Raw genomic sequence first — 24939 nt, 5'->3', positions numbered from 1 at the left:
CCGAGTATACTCAGGCAGGTGTTTAAGGGACATACATGTTACCGCAAAATCAGCTCGCCCTAAATGGGCTAAGCTCAAAATAGGGTTGCCGGTGGTAATGAGACCAACTACAAAGGACAACACAGAAAAAAAGAAACCTTCAGGAAAAGCACCAAGTGTTAAAAAGAACTGTGACAGGCACCACCTGCAGTAATCGATCACCCATTTTAAGAGAGCATACATTAAATAAAGAAAATATAGATAGACTATTTGAAAGTGAATGTCTTTTTGCGTGAGGAACGTTTTCCCACTCGGCTGGGTAAGATGGATTTTGTGTATTTTTTATTCCATGAATTCAAAACAATTCTTACTGGAACATATGGCAGGTAAAAACATTGGCCTGCTTTTACTTTTTTGCACTAGTTTCTGTTAGCACAAAATGTGCAAAAAAATGTCCCCTTTACAGTAAGCTTTAAACCATATCCACACTAAAATTAGACACTGCAACTGATTCATAATAATACCTTCAACATGAAGGTATAATACCTAATTGAATTAATTATAGAGGCTGGCAATACATCAGACAATGCAGTTGTACCATATCACATGTACATTATTTGACAGAGGGTTATGAAAAAAAAATATCATAAATTCAGATTAAGGTTGAAGAATGAAGACTAGAGTAGCAAGATCCGTATGGCAGTAGAAACCTGCGCTATCTAAAGGCTAATATCTCATTCCAGAAACTGAGTTATTCATTCAGTCAAAATGACATATTTAGTCTTTTATTTGACTGCTTTAAAGGAAGCTGAAGAAAATGAACACCTTGTTAATGAAATAGTCATAAATAGAAGCACTTCCTATAAAAATGAATAAATAAATAAAATAATGTGGCATCCTCTACTCTTAGTACACTGGCTGAGTAGTTCTACATCTTCCTTAGATTTGGTAGTTAAGAGGGAGGGGCCTCAGATTTCATTCACCGTGGCAACGGAGAGGGTGACATTTTAGTGTGTCAGGTCACATCTGGGCTATTCAGGTGACTGAATTACCACTCCAAATCACGGACAGAAATAGGTCAGTCCATTATCGAAAGGGGGGTGTAAGACAGGAAGGAGAGGGAAAGAAGGGCAAAGTTGGTGTGACGCGACGAACTGTACCCCAGCCACTAAGTGTTCTTTATGGAACTGTCTGTATTCACTCTATTCCCTATTTTATAAAGCTGCCTCATGATTTCTTGCTCATTCAAACGACCAGAATAGTCAGTTTTGCATTTTACACAATATGCTGTGTTTTCCACTCGATCCAATCTCTTTCTTACTAAATATCATTTCTTTTACTTTCCTTGCTTCACTTTACCATTCTTTCACTCATTTGCCAATTTGCACACTCACAATGATGAATATTTGAGTATTGCTATTTACAATATAACAACTCAACTACTAAATGTTCTCCATAAAGCAAAAGGATACAACAAACTTGTCACTTGCACAGGATGTACATATGTATATCATTGTCAAACAAAATAAGCATTCTGAAAAATATGAAGAATCACCACATGGTTACTGACGATTTGTGGTTTAAGATACATGCATGTGTGAAGAACACTATATCTTTTAAATGTCTATAGCCAATTCAATTCAATTCAATCCAAATGTTATTTCCAATATCACATTAATCAATATCAACGATATCACATACTGTACGAGCTGAAATTTTCACAGTGGTTTTATTTTCGCGAATTTCGCGAATCACCTTTGAACCGCGAAAATAACAACGCACAAATAGGTAAGTTCAGTTAGACCCTCGCAACCGTGAAATTAACAACACACAAAAATGTCCTCCAAGTAGCAATTTACGAAAATATCTGTTCGCGAAAATTTCAGCTCGTACAGTAGTCAGTGGGATAGGGGAAGGGCTTGTTTAACTCTTTCTGTGCCAGGGACGTTTGACAGTGTATACAACACTATGGGAGTTTCTACAACAATCAGCACTGAAGCACACAAAGGGTTAAATAGCTCATCAGGTTTCCTCAAAGATGCTCCAAAGCTCTCACTAGACTTCAGAACAGGACTATCAGATGCCCAAGGTGAATGGGTTTAAAAGGCATAATTCACCATTTGCACACATGAAAGAAAACCCCAGCATTAGTGCTTCAAAATAGTTTTAGAATATGAGTTAGAAATAGAAGCAACCAATGTAAAAATCTGAATTAGTATAATCAATGTTAAGTTCTATTAAATATACAAAATGTGAACAATGGTTGTAACAAAAATGTTTCCAGATTAAACCGTCTACAGTTACGGTTTACTGAGAAAAATAGTGACATCTCCTTATATTTTAGGTTTTATTGCAAAATTCTTATATGGTAGGATGTTTTGTGATATAACTAACCAACACATATGTGTATGCATCAAATTAATATCCTGCACATCTTTAAATCACTGCTCCCAGTGGTAAACAGGACCTTTAACTCTACTACACACAGTAACATGCCTCAATGGCTAAGTGATGCAAGATGCATGAAGGCATGCTATCAGCTATGAGAGCATAGGTATTCCATTTACTATGTGTAAGAGATCTGGTGATTCCAAAGACTACATGTAGGAGCTATGCTGCTATGGCAACATGAATGGTCCGTACATCTTCTAATCTATGCGTAAACTATCATGTGTAAACTGCAATCCCAAAACAAATGGTCAACTTTTTTCAGGGTCATGCTGTATCATATTGGCATCGTTTTACATTAGAACATAAAATATACACACAAAAAGAGAAATAAGAATTGACTATCATAATCAAGCATTGCTCGTCAGGTATAGACAAAAAAGGGGAGATTAAAGCATGAAATCCTCAACAGATTGACAAGCACTTGTTAAAAATTGCATGCGGTAATTTGTTCTCAGAAAATGCCTTTTAATCTGAGCCAACCACACATGGCCTATCCAATTCAGAGCAGTATTCAGGGACAGCGCTCGGCATGCTCACTGATTGTTTCTGTATGGGGAGCTAATCAAGTTATAATTAAGCGCTGTTGTTCATAATCCTCGCGCCGTCAGTATCAGGGACATGCAGATGGCGTTGGCCTCCCCTTCAGTCGTGTAATGCTTAGCCTCCGCAAGGTCACTTATCGACAGCAAGCTGTTTGGCTGCAGCCGCGAAATGCTCGCACCATTCAAGCATTTATTGCCCCGCTTTAACTCCCCGGCGCCCGTTCCTCCCAGTACTTGCCCCTATCCCCCACCCCCCTTCCTCCCCCATTGACCTTGAACCTTTCATTTATCATGCAGGAAATGGATGATGCATCTCTATGTGGAGCTGTTACCTCCTATCCCACAAACTGGCATCAATATTAGAACCTATGCCAGTGGTGGAAGGGTAATAAGTCTGTCCAGTATACGTGTGATCCTGGGTCTCTAAGGGAATTCAGGAGCCTTGCCAATACCTCCACAATCTGGTCTCTAAACCCATCTTCCATATATAGCAAATCTTACAATCTAATTTTGTCCCTCTTTGCTGCACTGGATTCAGAAAAGAAATTGCTGAAGGAATTGGGCTCAAGTTTCTGAAAGGGTGTTTCCAAAAACTGCAACTTCAAATCACTGTTGTAACTGCGGTGGAAGCAGCCATAGATAAAGTGCAAAGCAATTGTTTTCGATGCGGCAATAGCATCTGTCATTACGGTGAGTTATGATAATTGCAATTGTCTGTACCAACTACTTGTTTCTCAAAAGAAAGAGCTAAATTATATTTTTCCAACCATCCCATAATTCAAGGGTATCATGGGGAAAAAACAACAACAAATGTGCACAATACATTGGTAAAATCTTGTCATGATGACATAATTGAATAAACAGTATTATTAAAGCAGTTTCCAATCATTCTTATAAAGCATCCCCTACGATGTGCACTGTCTTGAAGCCTGCACTCATTCTTTCATTCATTCATTCATTCATTCATTCATTCATTCATTCATTCATTCATTCATTCATTCATTCACTCATTTTTGGGGGCAATTCCAAGAAAAAAACTATTTTACAGAAATTGAATACCATAAAATTTCATTACAATGCATAATAGAATATAAGTTTACCAAGCTTTGATCAAAATTTGCTGTTATCTGATAAATCATATGTTTCTGATATCTTATGATTAAGCACACACACCACACACACACACACACACACACACACACACACACACACATGCACACAATTCTCTGTTCAAGTCTTCACCTCCTGATTCATTTAAAGCACTGCAATATTCTAAAGATCACTGTGGAACCTTAGTATCCTTCATTTCATAATTCTTCACTAACCCATTGAAGACCAGTCCCGAGTATACTCGGGCAGGTGTCTATGGAAAATGTGTGCTGTTGCAAAATTAGTCCGTTTTCAACGGGTTTAAATAATGCAACAGAGCACTTACAATAATAATTACAAAGAAGTTGCTCGATGAATTTTTTAGCAGAAATATTGTAGAAATGTAAATAGATAAAGGCACGGTTGACACACATACAAAATATAACAATGTATGAAGTTCACTGCATTCACATTTGTAATAGTAGTAGAGTATATTATGCATGGTACTTGTGTTTGTGCAAAAAGGTCACATTCGGCAAGGGAACTTTCGTGCCAATAGTCACACTTGTCAAATAGGCCTACAGCATACAAAAGAACCACAGAACAAAAAGGATAACGAAGCAAACTAATACAATTTTGAACTCATCAATTTAGTTCAAACAGTTAAGCAATAATAGTGGCATATGGCTAATTTCCCCCCCCCCCCCCCCCCCACAAAGTTCGCAGGAATATACATACATATCAGGTCAGCTTACTACGGTAATACAATCGAACAGTCTCCTGTAAAACGCCACTGCAAATCAATCAAGATTGCTAGGATTATATAACCCCATTCATTGACAGTTTTAGGACATCTGGGCAAATTTTGAAATTGTCACCACTTCCCGGCTCGAAATACACATAACTGTTCTTCGTATGATACAAAATCAATGGGAAAGGCAAATCTCCTATTCAGCAGCTCGCTCATTATTACATGGTAGTCATAGTGACTTGAAGGAATATAAAATATTCTCAGATATGTCATCTCCCCTTTCTATCTATTTATTTACTTATTTATTTATTTATTGATTTATCTCTCTCTTTCTATCTCTATTTTTCTATCTACCTATCTCTCTATCTATCTATCTATCTACCTACCTATCTATCTATCTCTCTATCTCTATCTTTCTATCTACCTATCTTTCTCTCTATCTATCTAGACCTATCTACATCATTTTTGTATCTCTCTATCTATCTCTATCTACCTTTCTATCTCTCCCTATCTCTCCGTCTATCTATTTTTTATCTACCTATCTACCTATCCATCTCTCTCGATCTACCTATCTCTTTCTATCTCTTTATCTATTTATCTATCTCCTCACAAACACACACACACACACACACACACACACACACACATACTCCAACCCTCCTCTCTCTCTCTCTCTCTCTCTCTCTCCCTGTCCCTCTCAGTCATTCCACTCTGTCTGTCCCTCCACACACGATCGTCATGAATATTGATTTCCAGCATGTATTTCATATGCCAGATGAGCCCCGTGAATATTAATGAGGTCTGACGAGAAACATTGCCCCTCTTGAGGTTTGGGTAGCATGCATCGCTGGGTCCCCGCAGCAGCGTGGCACCCACAGTCTGAATGCATATCATCATATGGGAGATGCAGCCCAAGCAATGGGGTGGAAATCTCTCGCAGCATTCTACGGGGGCACCAAAAGTCCAAACAGGCCTGCTAACATTCGGGAAAATTCATTTTGTAAATACACAACACTTTCTTCTCTTACGCTTACCTTACTACATTACAAAGAGGCCATACCTGTTATTCTGGGCAATTGACTTTGAAGTATTCTGGGCGATTTACTTTGAGAAAATTAAAAATACTTGGAAATTGAAGTTGTTAATCTGTGTGTATGTGCTATGTTCCTTAAGTTAAAAATAAGGGACCCCTAAATAGACACATTTGCCATAGGCCATCATCCCTATCAAGTCAATTGCTTATTAATGGCAGTCTCCTCCACCTGCTTACCTTAATCCATTGAAGATGAGTCCATAGTATACTCGGTCAAGTGTCTATGGGAAATGTGTGTTGAAGCAAAATCAGCCCATCCTCAACAGGTTAAGATATGATAAAATATTTGTATGTATAAATGTGATTACGTCAATTTTTGGTGGGGGTACTGTCATTTTTATTTTGATGCAAAAATTGTTGGATTTTTGTCATAATGATTTCAGTTGTGCAAGTGGAGAAATTAAACACACCCACACTCAAACTTAAAGTGGAGTAGAAATGCAACTGATGCATTCGTGAATCTAAATGTCTTACAAGTTGTACTCTTTTGTTGGAGCTTCAAATGCAGCTATCAAGTGCAATGGCCTATCATTCAAATCGCACTGAAAACACCTTGACACAAATCAATCGTAAAATACCACAAACACTGTATGCAAATTATGCTCTTGTCATCAAACAGCTCTAGGAACAGGACCAAAGTGGCAATACACGAGAGGTTTCATGTCATAAATTCAATTCATCTATAGTCTTTGGCATCTGACAAATGCTTTATAAAAACAGAGCTAATCAGCAATCAAATTTGAGTATTTGCATTGTGAATAAAGTTAGCAAATATCAAAGTGAGCTTTAAAATCTTTTGTTTTTTGATGAGTCCTTGAAAGTGATGATAGAGCAATTTTTGATAACAGAAATATTACATTTCTCAAGCATGGAGGTGGTATAAGCCACTGATCGCATGATTATCAAAAATTGTGAGATATCCAATAAATTTTAATGAGGCATGGAATAATAACCTCATCAGAGAGAGAGAGAGAGAAAGAGAGCAAAAATAATCTAACATGAATTTTGAAAACCCGATGTCATGGTATCACATGCTAAAAGGTAACACCTCACCGCACAACATAGTACAGAGGTATATATTACCCATAATTGCGATTCCAGGAAAGCATTTACTGACATTTTCCGGAATTGCTGATGGCAAAACAATACTGAAAACACACAAAAGAAGGTGCCAAGTAAGAATTTTGTTTGTTTCTTTCTTTCTTAGAATAATGACAAATTCTGGCAGATCAGATTCTCATCTTAAGAAGGCACATTATAATTATCAATAACATGTTAAGATATGATGTTAAGAGCTTTCAAACAAAACAACTAATCACAAAATGTATGTTAAAATGCTACTTTTTAGTAGGGAGGTTCTTTTAAGTTACAAGTCTATATATATATGCAAGTGCACTGTGTCATCCTTTCTTTCAAGTTGTACATGTATGTGGAACAACAATGGGATTACAATCTCCATGGCAACCACTGGGTACAGATTATCAGATGATGCTACGATTCTACGACATCCCACGCACATCGCACATCAACAACATGCACTCATTACTGATGCTAAGCTTTCAAAGCTACTTTCATATCACGAAAGACAAAGACCAACTTGTGACAGAAAAGATGGTTCTGCAAAAGCAAGGAAAGAACACACCGCTTGCAGAAAAAAAAAAAGGTTAGGAAAGCATATCTAAACTACTATTAAAAGTTGAACCAACATGCAATATCAAGGACTAGTACTGGAAACTCAACCCAGGACCTTTTTTTTTTTTTTCATTTTTGGGAGGAGTGGATTTTGTGTTTAAAGGTCACATGTAAATCTGCATTTTGCAACCTTACATAGCAGGGTTCGAAATTAGCAATGGTCCGCTGGCCATTGGCCACCCGAAATCACGTCGGACTAGCTAAGAATCATAAAATTCTGAAGTTACTAGTCCGTCTAGCTAGCTAAAATATTGCTTCAGTGTCAAAATTCATTCTAAGTAGTCCGCCTAGATAGTTAAAAAAAGTTAAGTGCGACCCCTGCATAGATGTACCAAGGCTGGCACAAACCCTTCAGAAGTTGTGTTTTGGCGGCATATACGCCGTATGGTTACAAAAGGCCAGAAAGGAATAAAAAAACAATTGATGATGGCCAAAATTATGCCATCTTTAGAAGATGTGGAAGTAGAATAATAAGCTCCCAGAGTACCTAAGCCCCTCTTCAACGTCTTGAGTTATTCAACTTTGTGCTTAACCCATTAAAGACTAGCCCCCCGTATACTGAGGCAGGTGTCTATGGGAAATGTGTATTTTAGCTAAATCAGCTCGTCCTCAAAAGGTTAATTGAAGGCTATGGCAGAGCAGCAGGAATGATAAAGATTCTAGAATTTAACCCATTGAGGATGGACTGATTTTGCAACAACATGTATTTCCCATAGACACTTGCCCGAGTATACTCGGGACTCGTCCTCAACGGGTTAAAATACTGAGACTGATCTCTGAAAGCAAACTGCTAATACAGGAGGAGTAAAAAAAAGAATAAAAAATAAAAAATGTAAGAATTTGAGCTGCCTTCCATGCAGCATAATTTCAAAGCTTTTTCATTCAATACATCACAAAAGAGAAAAATAGAACATTGACCTGAAACAGAAAAAGTGGTTCTACCAAATGTGAAAAGAAAACACTGCTTAGAGAGAGAGAGAAAAAAAGTAGGAAAACATGAAACTCCCATAGCTGAACCCAAATGCAATTCCAGGACTACTGGAAACTCAACCCAGGCATGTTTTTTTTTTCCTTCTTTCTTTCTTTCCTTTCTGTTTTTGCTGTTGTTTTTGTTTTTGCTCTTTCTGGGCTCTTGTGATGAAAGGTCAAAAATACACCTACATTTTGCCAGTGCACATCTGTACCAACGCTGGCACAAAACCTTTTGGAAGTTGTGCGGAGGCGGCATAAATTGTTACAAAAGGCCAGAAAGAAATCAAAACCAGTGACTGCCTAAAGGATGCCATCTTCACATGATGTGGAAGTAGAATAATAAGCCCCCCAAGAGTTCCTAATGTGCACCCCTCTTTCATGTCTGCTCCCTGGAGTCATCCAACTTTGTGCCTAACTTGTTCAAGACTAGTCCTCAGTATACTCGGGTACTGTACGTGTCTATGGGAAATGTGTGTTAACCCATTGAGGATGGACTGATTTTGCTACAACACACATTTCCCACAAGCACCTGCCCAAGTATACTCAAGACTCATCCTCAACGGGTAGAATAGCAAATCATCTCACCCTCAAACAGTATAATTGAAGGCTATAGTAGTGCTCTAGAAATGATAGAGATTATAGAAAACAGAATGCCATGAATGACGATGATCTCCGAGAGCAAAATGCTACCACTGGAGTGAATAAAAAAGAATTTGCAGCATTCCATGTAGTACATGTATATTAAAGATACAACCTACAAGAATTTTGTCATTCTTGTAATGCTTAACCCGTTGAGAAAGTTGGCGGTAATGTTACACCCCATTAACCCGTTGAGGATGTGTCCCGAGAATACTCGTGCGGGTGTCTATGGGGAATGCGTGTTATAGCAAAATCAGTCCGATCTCAACGGGTTAACTCCGCTGCTTTAAGCAGATCGCTGCAGATGTCTAAAAATTTTCAATGAACAAATATTAGCTAATCTCCCTCTCTCCCAATCATGCTACCATGACCTTCAAGTTAAACTGAAGTATTTCTTTTATGCTTGTATGGGCTTGATCACTTATACCATTATAGTCCAGGGATAAACTATAGATAAAGCTAAGGAAAATATCAGAGAGTCTAGTTAGTTGTATGCCCAGAGATAAAACCAGGCAACAATTGCTTGTGAAGGCCACTGCAAACGTAATGGGGATCATTTAGGATTACACGATCCACAGTCATGGACGGCTTGTTATTGGACATCTAAGTAGATCTGCAATTGTTAGCAGATTTACTGATCAGTTAACTCTTAATGTGCCATGCGGAAAGCCCCTGTGTGCCACATTATTCTGAGACACCAACATAGTCATGCTTCGAGAAAACATTCTGTTTTTCAAATCTATGTAACCTCTAGATAGATTCCTGGCTGGACATTTAGTGAGCAAAGTTGTCGAGAATATGCCAAGCTTTGCTTTGAGTAAAATTGTATTACAAATCGATGATTGTTTTTCTTTGAAATGACCAGTAGCTAGTACATACTGTAAAAGCATAACTTTTGAACACAAAACAGTGACAGAAATGTAGTAGAATTTACACCCAAATCTATCAGGGAACACCGCTTGATAGTCAATCACCACATAAAATGCAAGCTAAAAGTGAGACGGGCTAAACCACGAGAAAAGCTTTCATTTGGCGATTTATACATCGGCTTGGGTGGATTTGTGGGTTTGAGCAGAATAATATGCGAAGTTGGCATGCTGTCGACTGAGTCAGACGTGCAAATGTGGCACGTAGTTAAGAAAGTGCAATATGAATACCTACTGATATGCCATATTCTTTAATACAAAGTTATCAAATGCAAGATAATCATGTAAATTAAGAATTTTTCAAAGAGCATTTCAGCCTGAATCTTACTCTAATCTGAAATACTTTTGTACATAATCAATCTTGTAGAATATGTGAAAAAAAAAATGTGTATAAATTTACTGTACAAAGCCAGACATTTTGGTAGCATGAAATTTTCGTGAATTGTCACTGGCATTCACAGCATTAAAAAAAAATAGTGTAGAAAAACTTTCATGTGAGTTTTAATTTCACAAATCTTGGCAAAATGCGCGAAATTAAAATACACACAAGCCTTTCTGGTTCCACACAGGCAAAATTGTGCATTATCTTTTCTTTAACTTCACTTATATCTTGAATAACTTAAATACAGAATTGTTGTATCTAAGATCTTTGCACAAAGGGTGTTAAGCTTTGAAGGGGAAAAAATGGGGCCATCCCACAAGACTGACACCTATGAGTTACACAGCCCACGAGTCCTACAGCCAATGAAATCGACACAAGGCATATAAAGCTCATAAGACCTACACTAGGTAAAAACAGCCCACAAGTTCAACAGATACAACACGGGGTTTAATGTGTCAGTCTCATGGGCCTTGCTTGCCTATTGTCGAACTCATGGGCTGTATAACTCGTAGGCTGTAGGACTCATGGGTGTCGGTCTCGTGACATGCACCCAAAAAAATATTATACACATCATAAAATGCATCAACTTCATTTGACAGGAGTTGGAAATAGATGGTGGTGAAGCCAGAAGAACGTAATGCCCTCTGGCTAGCTGTAACAGGACAATGCAAAATGTCATAAAGCTGCACGCAGCCCATCAGTCGTTTCCATTCCAAGGGGATTGACGAATCGAGCGTCACCCTCGATCCCAATTTCATTCCTAGCTCCGAACACCTTTCCGAATCATTTAACAGAAATGAAAAGTTTGTGACTGCAAAAGGCATTATCCAGAAGTATTCATGGAGTTCTGGGAAATCACGACCTACTTCTAATGATAAATTGGCATTTGGGGAAAATAGATGGAATTTTTCTGAGCAATAGGTGTCCAATGATGCAATGCAAATCAAAGGTACTGGGAAAAATTGTCCATGAAATGGCAAACAGTGTATCTACATGCAACCTCTTTTCCAGAAAATCGAGTTTGAAGTTTTGCAAAGGTACAGCTCTTTTTCTGTTTTTGTTTAGTACTTCATATCTTACCCTGAAAGGAGCAATTAGTATCAACAATATATTGCATGCAAATTCATTTCATTAGACCCATTAATTTTTAAGAATAATTTGCATAAATCGAAACATACGTTGTTTTACCGCACCAACATAACCAACCTACGTAAGTATTGCTACGGCAAATTATAAAATGGGTTCAAGAATGTAGCCAATTGGAAGCGCTGAAATGAGTCACGTGTGCTTGTATTAATTTCTCACTAACATCCACGGCCGACGTCACAATGTTTGCACTAGCAGTGTGCACTCAATCAGTTGTTACAAGTGCATCGCGCACTACTATACGCGCTAGTCAATCCTGTAAACAACTTCTAGTTCGGCTGCCGGCCGGCCTTTCTTGTGTGCATAACGTAATGTGTGGCGTACGTATACTCTTATACGTACAGTACTTATATGTGCAGGATTTCCGAGTGCGACGTGCGTAAATGTTTGGGACGAACATCTTCGGACATCTTGATCCACAAAGGTACGTGAAAAACGCTGTTAGTTTTCGACCCATTTTATAAAACAAATGACGCACAGGATTATTTCGTGGCGTTAGTGGAGATGCAGCGCACTCTATCCTGTGCATCATTTGTATAACAATGTACAGTATTCATCGCATAATCGGGAACCTCGCTTAAATGACATACGCTTCCCAGAAACATTTCCAATGCATGTTATTTTCACTGGATAATCGGGCGGGGACCTCTGATAAACGGGACAATTTTTCTTCAAGCGATCTTTGATTTTGTTGATATTTTACACAAAAAATCTACCAAAATACTACAACAATATTTCAAAGATTCCCTATCAGTTGTCGTTTATATCGAACTTACAAAGCAAGCTTCGGACTGGTGTGTTTTGACCTCCGTCCATCCAGTACACATACATGCATAGCCACGAAAGCGCCGTGTATAAGTATCCATGCCATTGCAAGACATGCTTTCGCGAGCATTCTTCTCCCCTACATAAGCAAAGCCATGTGCTCGCTTGCAATTCCTACTCACATCCAGTAAAAAACATGCCTCGCTCACACAGCTCAGGCTGTACGTTGTTTAATCTCAGTCATACACTTTGAGGGCAAAGTCCTAATTCCTCGTCTCTGAGTGTTTCAACTTTCAATACACTGTGATCTGTGTGTATGTCACAATCTTCCTCAGTTGTGAATGAGCTAGAGGGTCGCGCCGAGGGGTTGGCGTGGTTGTGTATTCATGTACATGTACAGTACGTCAGTATGCAGGAGTTTGTGTGTGTGTGTGTGTGTGTGTGTGCACTACATGTGCATGTCGTATGCCGCTAGTGTATGGTGAGTGCTCATCGCGAAATCGGGCACCCCGCTTAAAGGGGCCGTGTTTGCTACTCCCAACCTGTCCCGATTATGCGATGAATACTGTATTAAAGTCTCATTAATGGCACGCATAAATGTAACACAACGGACAGCGCAAAGTCCTGCGATCTGTGCACAGTGCACAGCCTACTACTGTGTATATATGGCAAAACAACATATTTCACGCAGATCCTGTAGATGTACGTTCTTTTGCCAAGTTCATGTATGACGCGTCTTGAGAAGGGGCAAGCGTATCGCCAACAAAACTGTAACAATTCCCACTGGGACAGGGTGTCATATCTCAGTTACAGACTGCGTTCTGATTTCAAGATTTTTTTCAGAGTTTGATTACACTAACAGAAACTGAAACATGTGACTAAGCCAATTTTCATGAAATTTTGACATATGTTGTTTTGCCATCTCCAAGATGCACTTGACTTTCCTTTATAGTACATGCTAAATAAAGAGTGCATCACATTGCAGCATGGCTGAATATTCTTCATGCATGCTAACAAAAAAGAAGTTTTCTATCACCACTCTCAATACAAACACTTCCTTTGCATTGCTATCTGTTTGTTCATTTTTCAGGGTTCCTGCACCTTTTACATAAATAAGTTCCATGATTTTTCCATGTAAAATTTTAGAAATCCTTCCAGAAAACGCAAGAGGTTAGTGGTAAATAAATCAAAATCTACCATTAGAATTGTAGTAGTGTCAGCGTACAGCGACAGTATGTAATATTATACAAATGATGCACAGGATAGAGTACGTTAGTGTAGGCGTATAGTGCACTCGAGGGTATTTACAATTGTAAAACATGCACGAGGCGAAGCCGAGTGCATGTTGCACTACATTGTAAATACCCGAGAGTGAGCTATACGCCTCCACTAACGTCACGAAATAATCCTGTGCATCATTTGTTTTATAAAATGGGTCGAAAATTCGAAAACTAACAGCATTTTTCAGCGTTTTTCACGTACCTTTGTGGGTCAAGACGTCCGAAGATGTTCGTCCCAAACATTTACGCACGTCGCACTCGGAAATCCCGCACATACAGTACAGTATAAGTATGATGGGGGGTTGGGTTTCCGGACACTTAAGTTCTCGCATGAAAACTTACTTATTTTACATAGAATATGCACCCTTTACCTTAAAGACTCATATAGACTCCTCATATAGGCCTACTAGACAACATACTCTGAAAACGGCGTGAGAATTAACCTGCTAAATCGTTGGATTTGCCCTTCAAAGTGACTCCATGTATGCGTCTGGTCCCACAACGCTTGGTCTACTGTACACTGTACGTATGATACGTACGCCACACATGTTATGCATGCACAAGGGAAGAAAGGGCGGACTAGAAGTTGTTTACAGGATTGACAGCGCGTATGCATGCAATTCAAAGGAGCCGCCGCGCGCACAGACGATCGGTAATAGGATTTAACACGCAGTGCAATGGGACTGAGTAACGAAAGCACAGGTGACTCATTTCAGCGCTTCCTATTGGCTACATTCTTGAACCCATTTCATAAAATTCCCGTAACACTGTTTGTAGCGAATGAGTTCGTCCAATTTATCAGATGAAATGTTTTCCTCCAAAAACAACATTACATTGCAAAAAACGAATATCACTAGAAGGCAAAAAAAATACAAATTTATAAATTCATATGACTTTTCCATGATATGTCAACTTTGCATTTTCCATGACTTTTCCAGACCTGGGAAAAATATTTTCAAAATCCCATGAAGTTTCCAGGTTTTCCACGACCGCAAGAACCCTGATTTTTGCTTTGTTGTTTGCTTTTTTTTGGGGGGGGGGATGGAATGATTGAACGTCTGCAATCAATCTTTGTGTTTCAAACAAGTTTTCAGAAATGCAGTATTCCAAAAGCTGTCATACTGATATTACATTGTACATTGCCAAAGCTGAAATGTGATTGCTTTTCCACGAAATGCGATCAGTCTGGTAGAGCCTAATGGAGTTTCTGGGAACACTGATTTTAGCATAGACCAGTTGATCCTAACATTTTCCAAAGGTATAGAATATCGTCCTATTTATTAAAAAAAAAAGCATACTGCAGGCACAGAAAAAAAGGGTTACAACATGAATGATTGTTGACACAGTGAGTTTTAGTGTTTACACGCAGTTGAATGAGAAGCAGGTAGTTTGGAATTCACACACGATAGGACAATTCAAAAATAACGTACCTTGCATGATGCAGTTGAAACTTACTACAGACATAACAATTTACAGGTGGCCACTGAGGTATCAAACTTCATATTTTGGATGATCTACAAGTGTATGTATGTACATATATTTTCAGCTGAAGATAAGACCACATTTTACAATGTTTTGGCTTTAATGCTCATCAGATAAAATGCAGTGACAGGCTACAAATTACGGCTGCAATTTGCAACTGTGCTAATGGAACTGTTTCATTAGTGCATTCACCTACAAATGCATTCAATATTCATTCATCAATTATTTTAGAATTTGCTTCACCATGCAGAGATAGATTACAATTTCACTGATTATGAATGGGGAAAAGAATCTGGTTAGGAAAATATATATTTTTAAAACCTTTGTTCATGGAGTGGGGGAGTTGGGAATAACAAGGTAAAATGGACTGAGCAAGGTCTGAACTACATGTAGCCACCACATAGAAACTCCAATAATATTGTTGTGTACAGTGTCATAGAAACAACCTTCAGCTTTACCTTGTTGATAAAATCATACAAGCGAATTGCTTTATACAGATCTAATCTTATTCATTTTTTATTTATTAAGTCACGTACTGATGATATAAAATTACCCCCAGTTTGAAAAAAGAGCGACTACCAGTCTTTATACAGGAACCACATTGAATATATTAGCATTACATTCAGTTGGTTTAATCATATGTCACAGTTCTCTCATTACAAACCTAAACCTTTGGTTCTGTTCTTCATTTTAAAAAAATAAGCCTTGATTTATTTCCAGTCATTGGGCATATATATACTAATTGTAAATAATTCTATGCCTTGCATTGTATTTGGTGGTTTGAGAACTCTTTTGACCAGTATCGATGTAGCGTATTTGGCTGTAAAGTAAGAAACCTAACTTTCATTCATATTCAACTGAAATATAAAGCTATGATATATATCACAAAGTGTATCAACATTAACCCAAAGTCTGTTGTATGAACATTAAAGGGGTATTAAAATATTTCTTCTTCTTTTCTTTTTCTTTTTCTTTTTTGTTGCTCTTTTCTTTCAATTAGAGCATCACTAGAGACTGCATTGTTGATTCACCATGTTCACAATTGCAGACATAATGAATCAAAACATATCATTCAGACCCAAATCTCGTAAATGCTGTAAGTGCACTTTACCATTTTCTTAGCTTAAATTGTATTATTGCTGCAGCAAATTGTTCTCATATTGATGTGGGAGAAAAAAATGATCAGCTAGAGGGGGGAAAAATGAAAGGAAATACAGTATCTGACCACTGTGAAACCAGTAGTAGTAGTTCCATGTAGTTCCATGCTATGATGCATTATGGAAGCACATCACCATATGTGCGAATCAGTGAAACTTGGCCAAGTAACAGGTAAACCTTACTGACTGATTTTGCTACAGCATGCAATTCCCATAGACACTTGCCCGAGTATACTCGGGACTCGTCCTCAACGGGTTAAGGTTATGAACTGCCCATGGCGGCTTCCTCGGACATCACTAAACTGCCCTAACTGTGGCCCCCTTCATGTGTATGTGTGTGTGTGTGTGTGTGTGTGTGTGTGTGTGTGTGTGACTAGGTTTGTGTAGGTGTGCTTTTGTACTCTCTAAAAAAATCGAGTGAAAATTTTCACTCTTGAAGGAGTGAATACAAAAAAGAGTGCAGTTAGAGTGAAATTGGAGTGAATTTTGAGTGGAAATGTTCATTTTCACTCGTTTTAGAGTGACCTCAGGGATCACTCCAAAATCTTCGAGTGATCCCTGAGGTCACTCCAATATGAGTGAAAATAAACATTTTCACTCAAAATTCACTCCAATTTCACTCTAACTTCACTCTTTTTTTGTATTCACTCCTTCAAGAGTGAAAATTTTCACTCGATTTTTTTTTTAGAGAGTATGAGAGTGGGAGTCAATATTACTAGAAGGGCATACAGGTTGTAGGTGTTTTTTTTATCAGGTTCACATCACCTGTTGATGTAATAACCATACTTGGCAATTTCAGCTTTTAAGCAAACACAAAATCAGTTTGTCCAAAATCATTCAAAAATAATTCAAAATACCCTACAGTGGGAAGGGGTAGAAATTGCACAGAGCATCCAGGGGCAAAAGTCTTAACCTATTGACTACTAGCTGATTTTCCTATAACACACATATATCCCAAAGACACCTAGGTGAGTGTAATTGGAACTTCACTTGACCCGTTGAGGACAGGCTGATTTTGCTACAACACGCATTTCCCATAAACACCCTGCCCGAGTATACTCGGGGCTAGTCTTCAAAGGGGTAAACAGGCTTAAGTTAGTATCTACCACCACCTTCCACCTGTTGCAGAAATTGAATTACTCTTCTGAAAAAAAGCAACTAAAACAACAAAAGTTGCAACGCTTTGATGTGGGAATTGACACATGGTTTCCAGCATTGGCAAACATAATATAATGCAAAGTAAACTGACTCTGCCCTACCCATGCCTTGTTGTAGTGAATGTAACCTGGATCAATTACTTTCCATGAAATACTGGCCACTGACTATTTTACTGTATTGTACTGTGTTGTGTTCTATTTCATCATCTTGTCTTTTTTTGCGAAATTCAGCTTTTGACAGGGTGAAGTAATTGTGACATGCATTGTCTGTGGTAATAATGGGATTAATATCCTATCCAATGTACATATTGTACAATATGATTATGCATATTCGTGCAGAACAAGCAAAAAAAAAAACCACACAAAAAATAGGCTTACCTAAAGCTTATGTAAGCACTGTTCAAGACTTGAAAGTCTTTAAAGTCGGTGTATGTGTTTTTTGTTTTTTTTTTGTTTCAGGTTATCCTCAGAATTCTGTTCCTTTGTTTCATTTTCGTTTTTGTCTTTGTTTTTGCTTAAACCATGCTATGGCATTTAAATCAGTTTGTTTTAATAGAAAGTATCATCCAATACTATTTTTCAAGTGTTAAAGACTGTTTTACTGCAATATATTTCAATATTCATGAGATTAACACCACTCTTTTTATTTGGCTGCTTCGACAGGTATGACTTGCATACAAAATATATTCCACAAACCTATTGAGCTTAGTTTCTCATTTACCTGTTTATGTATAAATGGATAGCAGTAGGAGGCAATGTATAATGGGGATTGTGCAGGGGAGGGTACAAATGTATGTTGCCAAATTCACAAACAGTGAGAGCGAGGCGACATTAGGAGGACCCGCGTCTGTCGTCACCTGATTTGGAATAGAGCGAGGGGAAGCAGCAAACAAGAGGTGCGAAGAGAGGGCTGACAGAGACGCAGATTAGCTGCGCGGTTAACGAAAATACCCAATTTCTCCTCCCCATACCGCCTACATCCTAACCAGTTACCCAATCCTAGACTGATAAATTCCCACTTTGGTTTTGTTTTTCTCTTGCACTCAAAATCAAAACATTTCTAAACAGAAAAATAAAAATCATCCCTCTACTTCTGATTTCACAGTTCTGCTCGTATGTTACCAAAAAAAAAATACATCAATATGATTTTCATTCCTGCAGTTCCTGCAATTTACCCATTGAGGACAGGCTGATTTTGCTACATGCATTTCCCATAGACACCTGTCCGAGTATACTCGGGACTCGTCTTCAACAGGTTAAGGGCACATAATTTTTATCCTTTCCCATGTTTTATGCATTCTATTTACTAACCATATGAAGCATATGACTTGGGGAAATTTTATTCTCACCCACTTTCTCAAGGTTGAAAAGGTAGATTTCCCACCATGATATTAGCATTTCTACCACAAATTAACAGTAGAATCTTGACCGGGTGAGAAGTATGATAACTAATGTAATCTTCAGAAGGCAATTTGAGTGATTACTTTTGTGTTGCTTTTTTCTTTGTTCTTAACCCGTTAAGGACGAGTCCCAAGTATACTTGGGCAGGGGTCTATGAGAAATGTGTGTTGTAGCAAAATTAAGCCGTCCTCAATGAGTTAATCTCTGTCAGTCACAAACAAAGAAGAAAGCACATCAATAAACCTCATTGAGGAAGACAAAGGAAAAAGTCTGGATCAAGACTATACAGCTCTCTGTAGCTGTGTTTGAGATGGGGTTCAATATTGGGGTTCACTTTGTCAACACTATCTCATGAATTGATCAAATGCAAATCCTCCTGGTCGTGGCATCCACTACGAGAAACCTAAAATAAATGGTGAAGAAAGAGTGGAATATGTGGGCGCACTGATGTGGGCTTTCAAAACCCTGGTCATTCTACAAGCATGATACAAAGAACAAAATGAGGATATATGATACATGTATATTTATAGATATACAGTGTAGTTGCAGATACAATAGGCAGATAGATATAGATAGACAGACAGATAGATATATGCATTACACAAGAGAAAATCTTTAGCTTTGCTTTTTTAATTCACTATCAAGTGAGATGAAACATCACACATGTGTGCATGTTGGGATCAGTGTCGTTTTGTCTGGCAGCATATTTGTCGCTGGGGTGACAAGACCTTGTATCTGCAATTTTGGCAAAAATGACTTTTTTGGATTAATGGTCAAATAATCAGTTAAGTGATGTCCTGTCCAAATCCTAGATGTCTTACCCCAAAAATGAAGCCACCATGGCATGTCAAAGGAATGTCTATCCCATTGGATACAGTGCTTTGGCTGCCATGTATTTTTGCTCTCCTGAACATTTGACATTTTGTAGATCATCTATACGAGGTCTTGTCGCCCCAGCGACGAGTATGCTTTGAAACTCTACTTTGATTTGAGAGCAGTGTTCCCTGCTAAGTGAATAATTGCCCTAATTTCTGGCATGCATTATACCTATTTCTCCTTCATCAATGGATCTTGTCTTGTGTTGCACATATAAACCAATGCAGCTGATGTTGAGGTAATATGCTAGCAGACACGCATTATGTATCAAGCTTTGTCAAAACTCCCCTGGAGAGATATCACAGAATTTCCTGGTCTTTCTTCTACACAAAGAATGTGATTTTCAATCAGTGAAGGCATTGAACACGAACAATAGGCATTGTAGATCTGCACACATCATTAGGAATGAGTGGCAGAAAAGAATATGATCTAGCGAGAACAAACACCATGACATTTTAAAGAATAGTTGCTATGGTAGCAACTCTTGCTGGAATGGCAAGTGTCATGGTAAAGACAAGAATCCAGCTTCCTAATTGGCTGTTCCTACTAGAAATTGCTACTCTAGCAACAGCTGCTATCCTAACATCTTTTATGAAATGTTACCCAGGTTTCGAAACAGCTCTGTCGATACCTACAAGTATAGATGGAAAATAACTGAATCAATGAGACCTTTCTAGCTCAGCTTTACACTTGCCCATGAATCTGCAGCGCTTGAACACATACATGTAAGAGGGATACATTTGCTGTGAAACAGGTAACCCAGCTTCCCAAACACATAGCGACAAGCACTTATCAGATACTGGTTGTGAATTCAAGCAACACCTCATCAGCTAAATGATCCAAAAACCTGGTACAGTAGTTTACATGTCTTCGGGTCCTGATATTCTGACAAGATTGGCTGGCATGGACATGCTCCTGAGTTTTCTGCCATTCATCGTCATCGGGACTATCTTTCAGCTGATATGAAATCTGGCGATGCAAGCACTGCTAATGCAGCATTCACTTGATGAGACCATGACAAATTTAAAGGGTACGGCATACTATCTAAAATACTTATAATATAAAATACTATAAATTATAATATAATAATGAAATACTAAAATAAATGTGACCCTGCACCTCAAAACAAACAAAAAGTCGCCAGACATGAATTTTTTGTTAAGGCCATATTCTAACAGAGCAGACTTTAAGCTTTAAAATGATATATAACTCAAATCAAATGGACTCTCCTAACCTATCTAAATATTGGAAAGAAAGCACAAACTCAGGAAAAGTGTGAACTGAGAAAAGAGGCTCTGAAGTACAGTGTCTATTCAAGCGCTTAATCTTTACCAAACCGTGCTGGCTGTGCGAAGAATGGGACAAAAAAACAGGAAGTAATCCACCAGAGTAACAACAATGAAGGGATTATCAGATTAAACTGAAATTAAGCATGCCTCATTAACACATTCCGTCCATAATCAATGCCAACTTTCAAAGCAGCAGCACTATCTTTTCAAAAGTTATTAGAGTTGAAAGTGAAGAGTGTGGACAAGGTTTTTCAGAAATGAAAAAGGGATTCTAAAGACACACCCAATCACACTATTCTCCCCAAAATGTTCGAAATACACTGCTAAAAAAAACACACTTTCCTGTCCGTTTTATGATACCAAATTTTAGCATACTGTAAAAGAAGACCTGCTCTTTCAGAAAATATGAAAAAGTCAAGTTCGGCTAGGTTGACCCATTTCACTTATTTTCAGTCCTCACGCAAAATCAGTGTGTGCGACTTTATGTTCGTTTTGAGGTGCACGGTCACATATATACTTGTAAACAACCATAACTATACTTTGCTGAATCAGAATGAGAGGTATATGGAAATGATTAACACTTTATATCATAGCATGTTTTATACTGAAATCACAGTGATGTTGAACACACATCCAAATACACCCCACCCCCAAATACGCATACAGATATCATAAAACACACACATGTGTATACACACATAAGGTAAACCCATTACACAAATTTCTGCCCACTCACGGGTAATGCATAATTTACCCAGTACTTCTTATCTGTTCTCTCTCTCTCTCTCTCTCTCTCTCTCTCTCTCTCTCTCTCTCTCTCATTTGTTGGCTGCTAGAAAACAAAACAAAACAAAACAGGAACAAACTGCTTGAAAGTTCAGACTTTTCTATTTGCTCAATGTAAACACTGCCATTGTCACTAACCTTTTTAACTATGCAGGCACATGTTACGTGGATTTAAGATTTTATATTAAACAATTATGTGGGTGAGAAAAATCACTTACATGTAAAGAGCCTATTAAAAAATTTATTCATTTCATTAAAAAAAAACTCATCAAATTAGCACTAAATAGGTAAAACTCACATCAGCATTGAGCCAGAAGTTAATAGGTGCCTACATAATGAAGAGTAATGGCACATAATTAGACAATTATAATCATCCTGCATAGAAAACCATTACTAATCTAGAGTGAAGTTTATTTTGTTCAGAAAAGAGAAATGATTTGTTGTTTTAATTTCCATAATGTACAGAAAATTACTACTGTAGTGAAATTGATCTGATTCTGAAAGTGAAAACGCATTTTTGTTTTGTTTTCTAATTTGCACAAAACACTTTATCCTCCATTACTATATATAAAGGTAGTTTAAAAGTCTTCAGGCCCTGATATTCTGACAAGATTGGCTGGCGTGGACATGCTCCTGAGTTTTCTGCCATTTATCGTCATCGGGACTATCTTTCAGCTGATATGAAATCAGGTGATGCAGGCACTGCTAATGCAGCATTCACTTGATGAGACCATGACAAATTTAAAGAGTATGGCTCTCTATACTACATACTAAATTCTCTCCTTCTCTCTCTGGTTCATATTTATATATATATATCATAATCACTCCCAAAAGAAAAAAATTTATCCTCATACAAGATGTCTTCATTTTAACATGATCATTATGATCTTGTCTTTCTTCTGCCAATATACACAATACATATAATATTCCTTTCAAGGACTATATTAAAGCATGCAAGCACAGTGACAATACACTTACAGTTGTATAAATATGATACATTTTGTGTGTGTGTGTGTGTGTGTGTGTGTGTGTGTGTTCCCTAATGGTGTGATGATGATGATGATGATGATGATGATGATGATGATGATGATGATGATGATGGTGATGGTGATGGTGGTGGTGGTGGTGGTGGTGATGGTGGTGGTGGTGGTGGTGGTGATGATGACGATGATCCACAGCATTTGTATACATATATATATATATGTTATAGAAACATCTAAAGGCACAGACTCCTCCAAGAGAATAGCAATTGAATGCCTTTACATTTGAAGACTGCCTTGTACTGTTATCCTCTGGCACTAGAACCACATCCATGTGAGTCGAGGTAAATTTCATAGCTTTACATGAATATGCTAAACATTCCCCTCTGGATAAGCACTCATGTGTGTGCATGTACTTGTATATACGTACATGTACATGGTGTCACCACTTTGGAAAGAAATAGATAGATAGATTTATATATTTTTTTTTTTTTGCTTGTTAGCTCATGAAACCCAAAAGTGGGCCCCCCACTTTTGAAGATATTCCGCCGGGCATACATGTACATGTATGTATTCATCTATTGTTTTTCACTTTAAATCTGGACCAGGGAAATGAAGCTTTTACATTTTCTCTGTGATACAATGTAAGCTGTACATTCTTATATTCACATTCAGATGATCCTTTCAACAAAAAACAGAGTTATGACACCAAAGAATCTACTGTAGGTGTGTGTGTGTGTGTGTATGTGTGTTTGTGTCTGTTTACTTCTATGATTTATTTGTCTTTATATCTCATGTCATATATCTCATACAATTGCATGTTTCTTCCCCTCAGTCTTTCATATGAGTTACATCTTATACCTCATCATGACAAACTTCATCAGAAGTTACTTCCTCTGACACCATAAAGTGAAAATACATGTATCTTTCAAACATAAAATGTTAACAACTGATATTACTGCAACATAATTATATTGTATGTTACAATAATGTCAGTTGCTTGACTATTTTGGCATGTCATTAAAATACTACGGAGGTAATTCCTTTTCTTTCCAAATATCAACTACATACTGCACCAGAAAACATTAAACTCATCACCAAAGGCTGGATAAAGTGCACTTTCTCTTCTGGTGGTCCCACAATCTGGAACAAACTGCCAAAGGAGGTTCATGCCTCTCACGTTTTTTCAGAGGTAAACCACAAAAGTCCCTTCATTGTGTTTGTAACCCCTGTGGGTGCATCTTGTAGTTCATATCTGATGGAATGATCAGTTCTGCATTAAAAATTATTAAACTAGAAGTTCACAGACACGTTACCTTATTCGTAATGCGGACAAGATTCAGACAGTACTCACGTTATTCGTTCCTTCTCATTGTGACGCACCCTGAAGTCTCGCTGGATGACGTCCAGAATTTGCCGGCACTCGCCGTCCGACAGGTGCGACAGGTTGAGCTTTCGTCCCATGCTTCAGTCTGCAGCGTCTGCGGTTAGAAGGAGAAGAGAGGGTCAGACGTGAAACTTACACCTCCCGGGCATGTGCACAGTTTTCCTTTACGTGCACCAGAAATATAACATAGCCATCAAACACACACACACACACACACACACACACACACACACACACACACACACACACACACACACACAAATGCATGGCATGAGGCCAGCACTGCCGAAAAAGGAAATAAAGTCCTGTGCAAAGTCAGTGGATATTCCACGATCGCGTAGGATTGATAGTCACAGCTCTGCTATCACCACCCTGTACATAAAATATAAATGTCTCAAATCTACCCTTTACACTAACAATGCAGAAGAATTCCGTGAATTTGCAGGATGTAACTTTCAGTGTCTCAGGAGTATACTGATGGAAGAAAATAATATCTCTCCTGCTTTGTATAAAGAATCTCACACACATTGTAACTTTACATTAACTCTTTATGTGCCACATTCGCACGCCCAGCTCAGTTGACAGCATGCCAACTTCGCATATTCTGCTCAAACGCACAAACCAGCTGAAACCAATCAATAAATCGCCAAATGCTACAGTACAATGAAAGCGTTTTTCGCGATTCCGTTCCTTTCCTATTTCGCTTGCATTTTATGT

At 38.1% G+C, this 24939-nt stretch overlaps 1 protein-coding gene across 1 annotated transcript in view; it reads right to left on the bottom strand.

Annotated features, from left to right (window-relative positions):
• The window catches only part of LOC139744357 (uncharacterized), a 122998-nt gene that overhangs the window by 89473 nt on the left and 8586 nt on the right, over nucleotides 1–24939 (bottom strand). Inside the window, exon 2 of the mRNA XM_071654799.1 lies at nucleotides 24190–24316. Coding sequence (XP_071510900.1) covers nucleotides 24190–24299 — 110 coding nt within the window. The 5' untranslated portion in view covers nucleotides 24300–24316. The remainder of the gene's footprint in view (nucleotides 1–24189; nucleotides 24317–24939) is intronic.

Source organism: Diadema antillarum, unplaced genomic scaffold, assembly GCF_040938485.1.
Source record: "Diadema antillarum isolate AM-2024a unplaced genomic scaffold, OU_Dant_1.0 seq00001162_RagTag, whole genome shotgun sequence".
In the NCBI taxonomy this organism is placed as follows: Eukaryota; Metazoa; Echinodermata; class Echinoidea; order Diadematoida; family Diadematidae; genus Diadema; species Diadema antillarum.
This window is presented reverse-complemented; position numbering and strand designations above follow the sequence as displayed.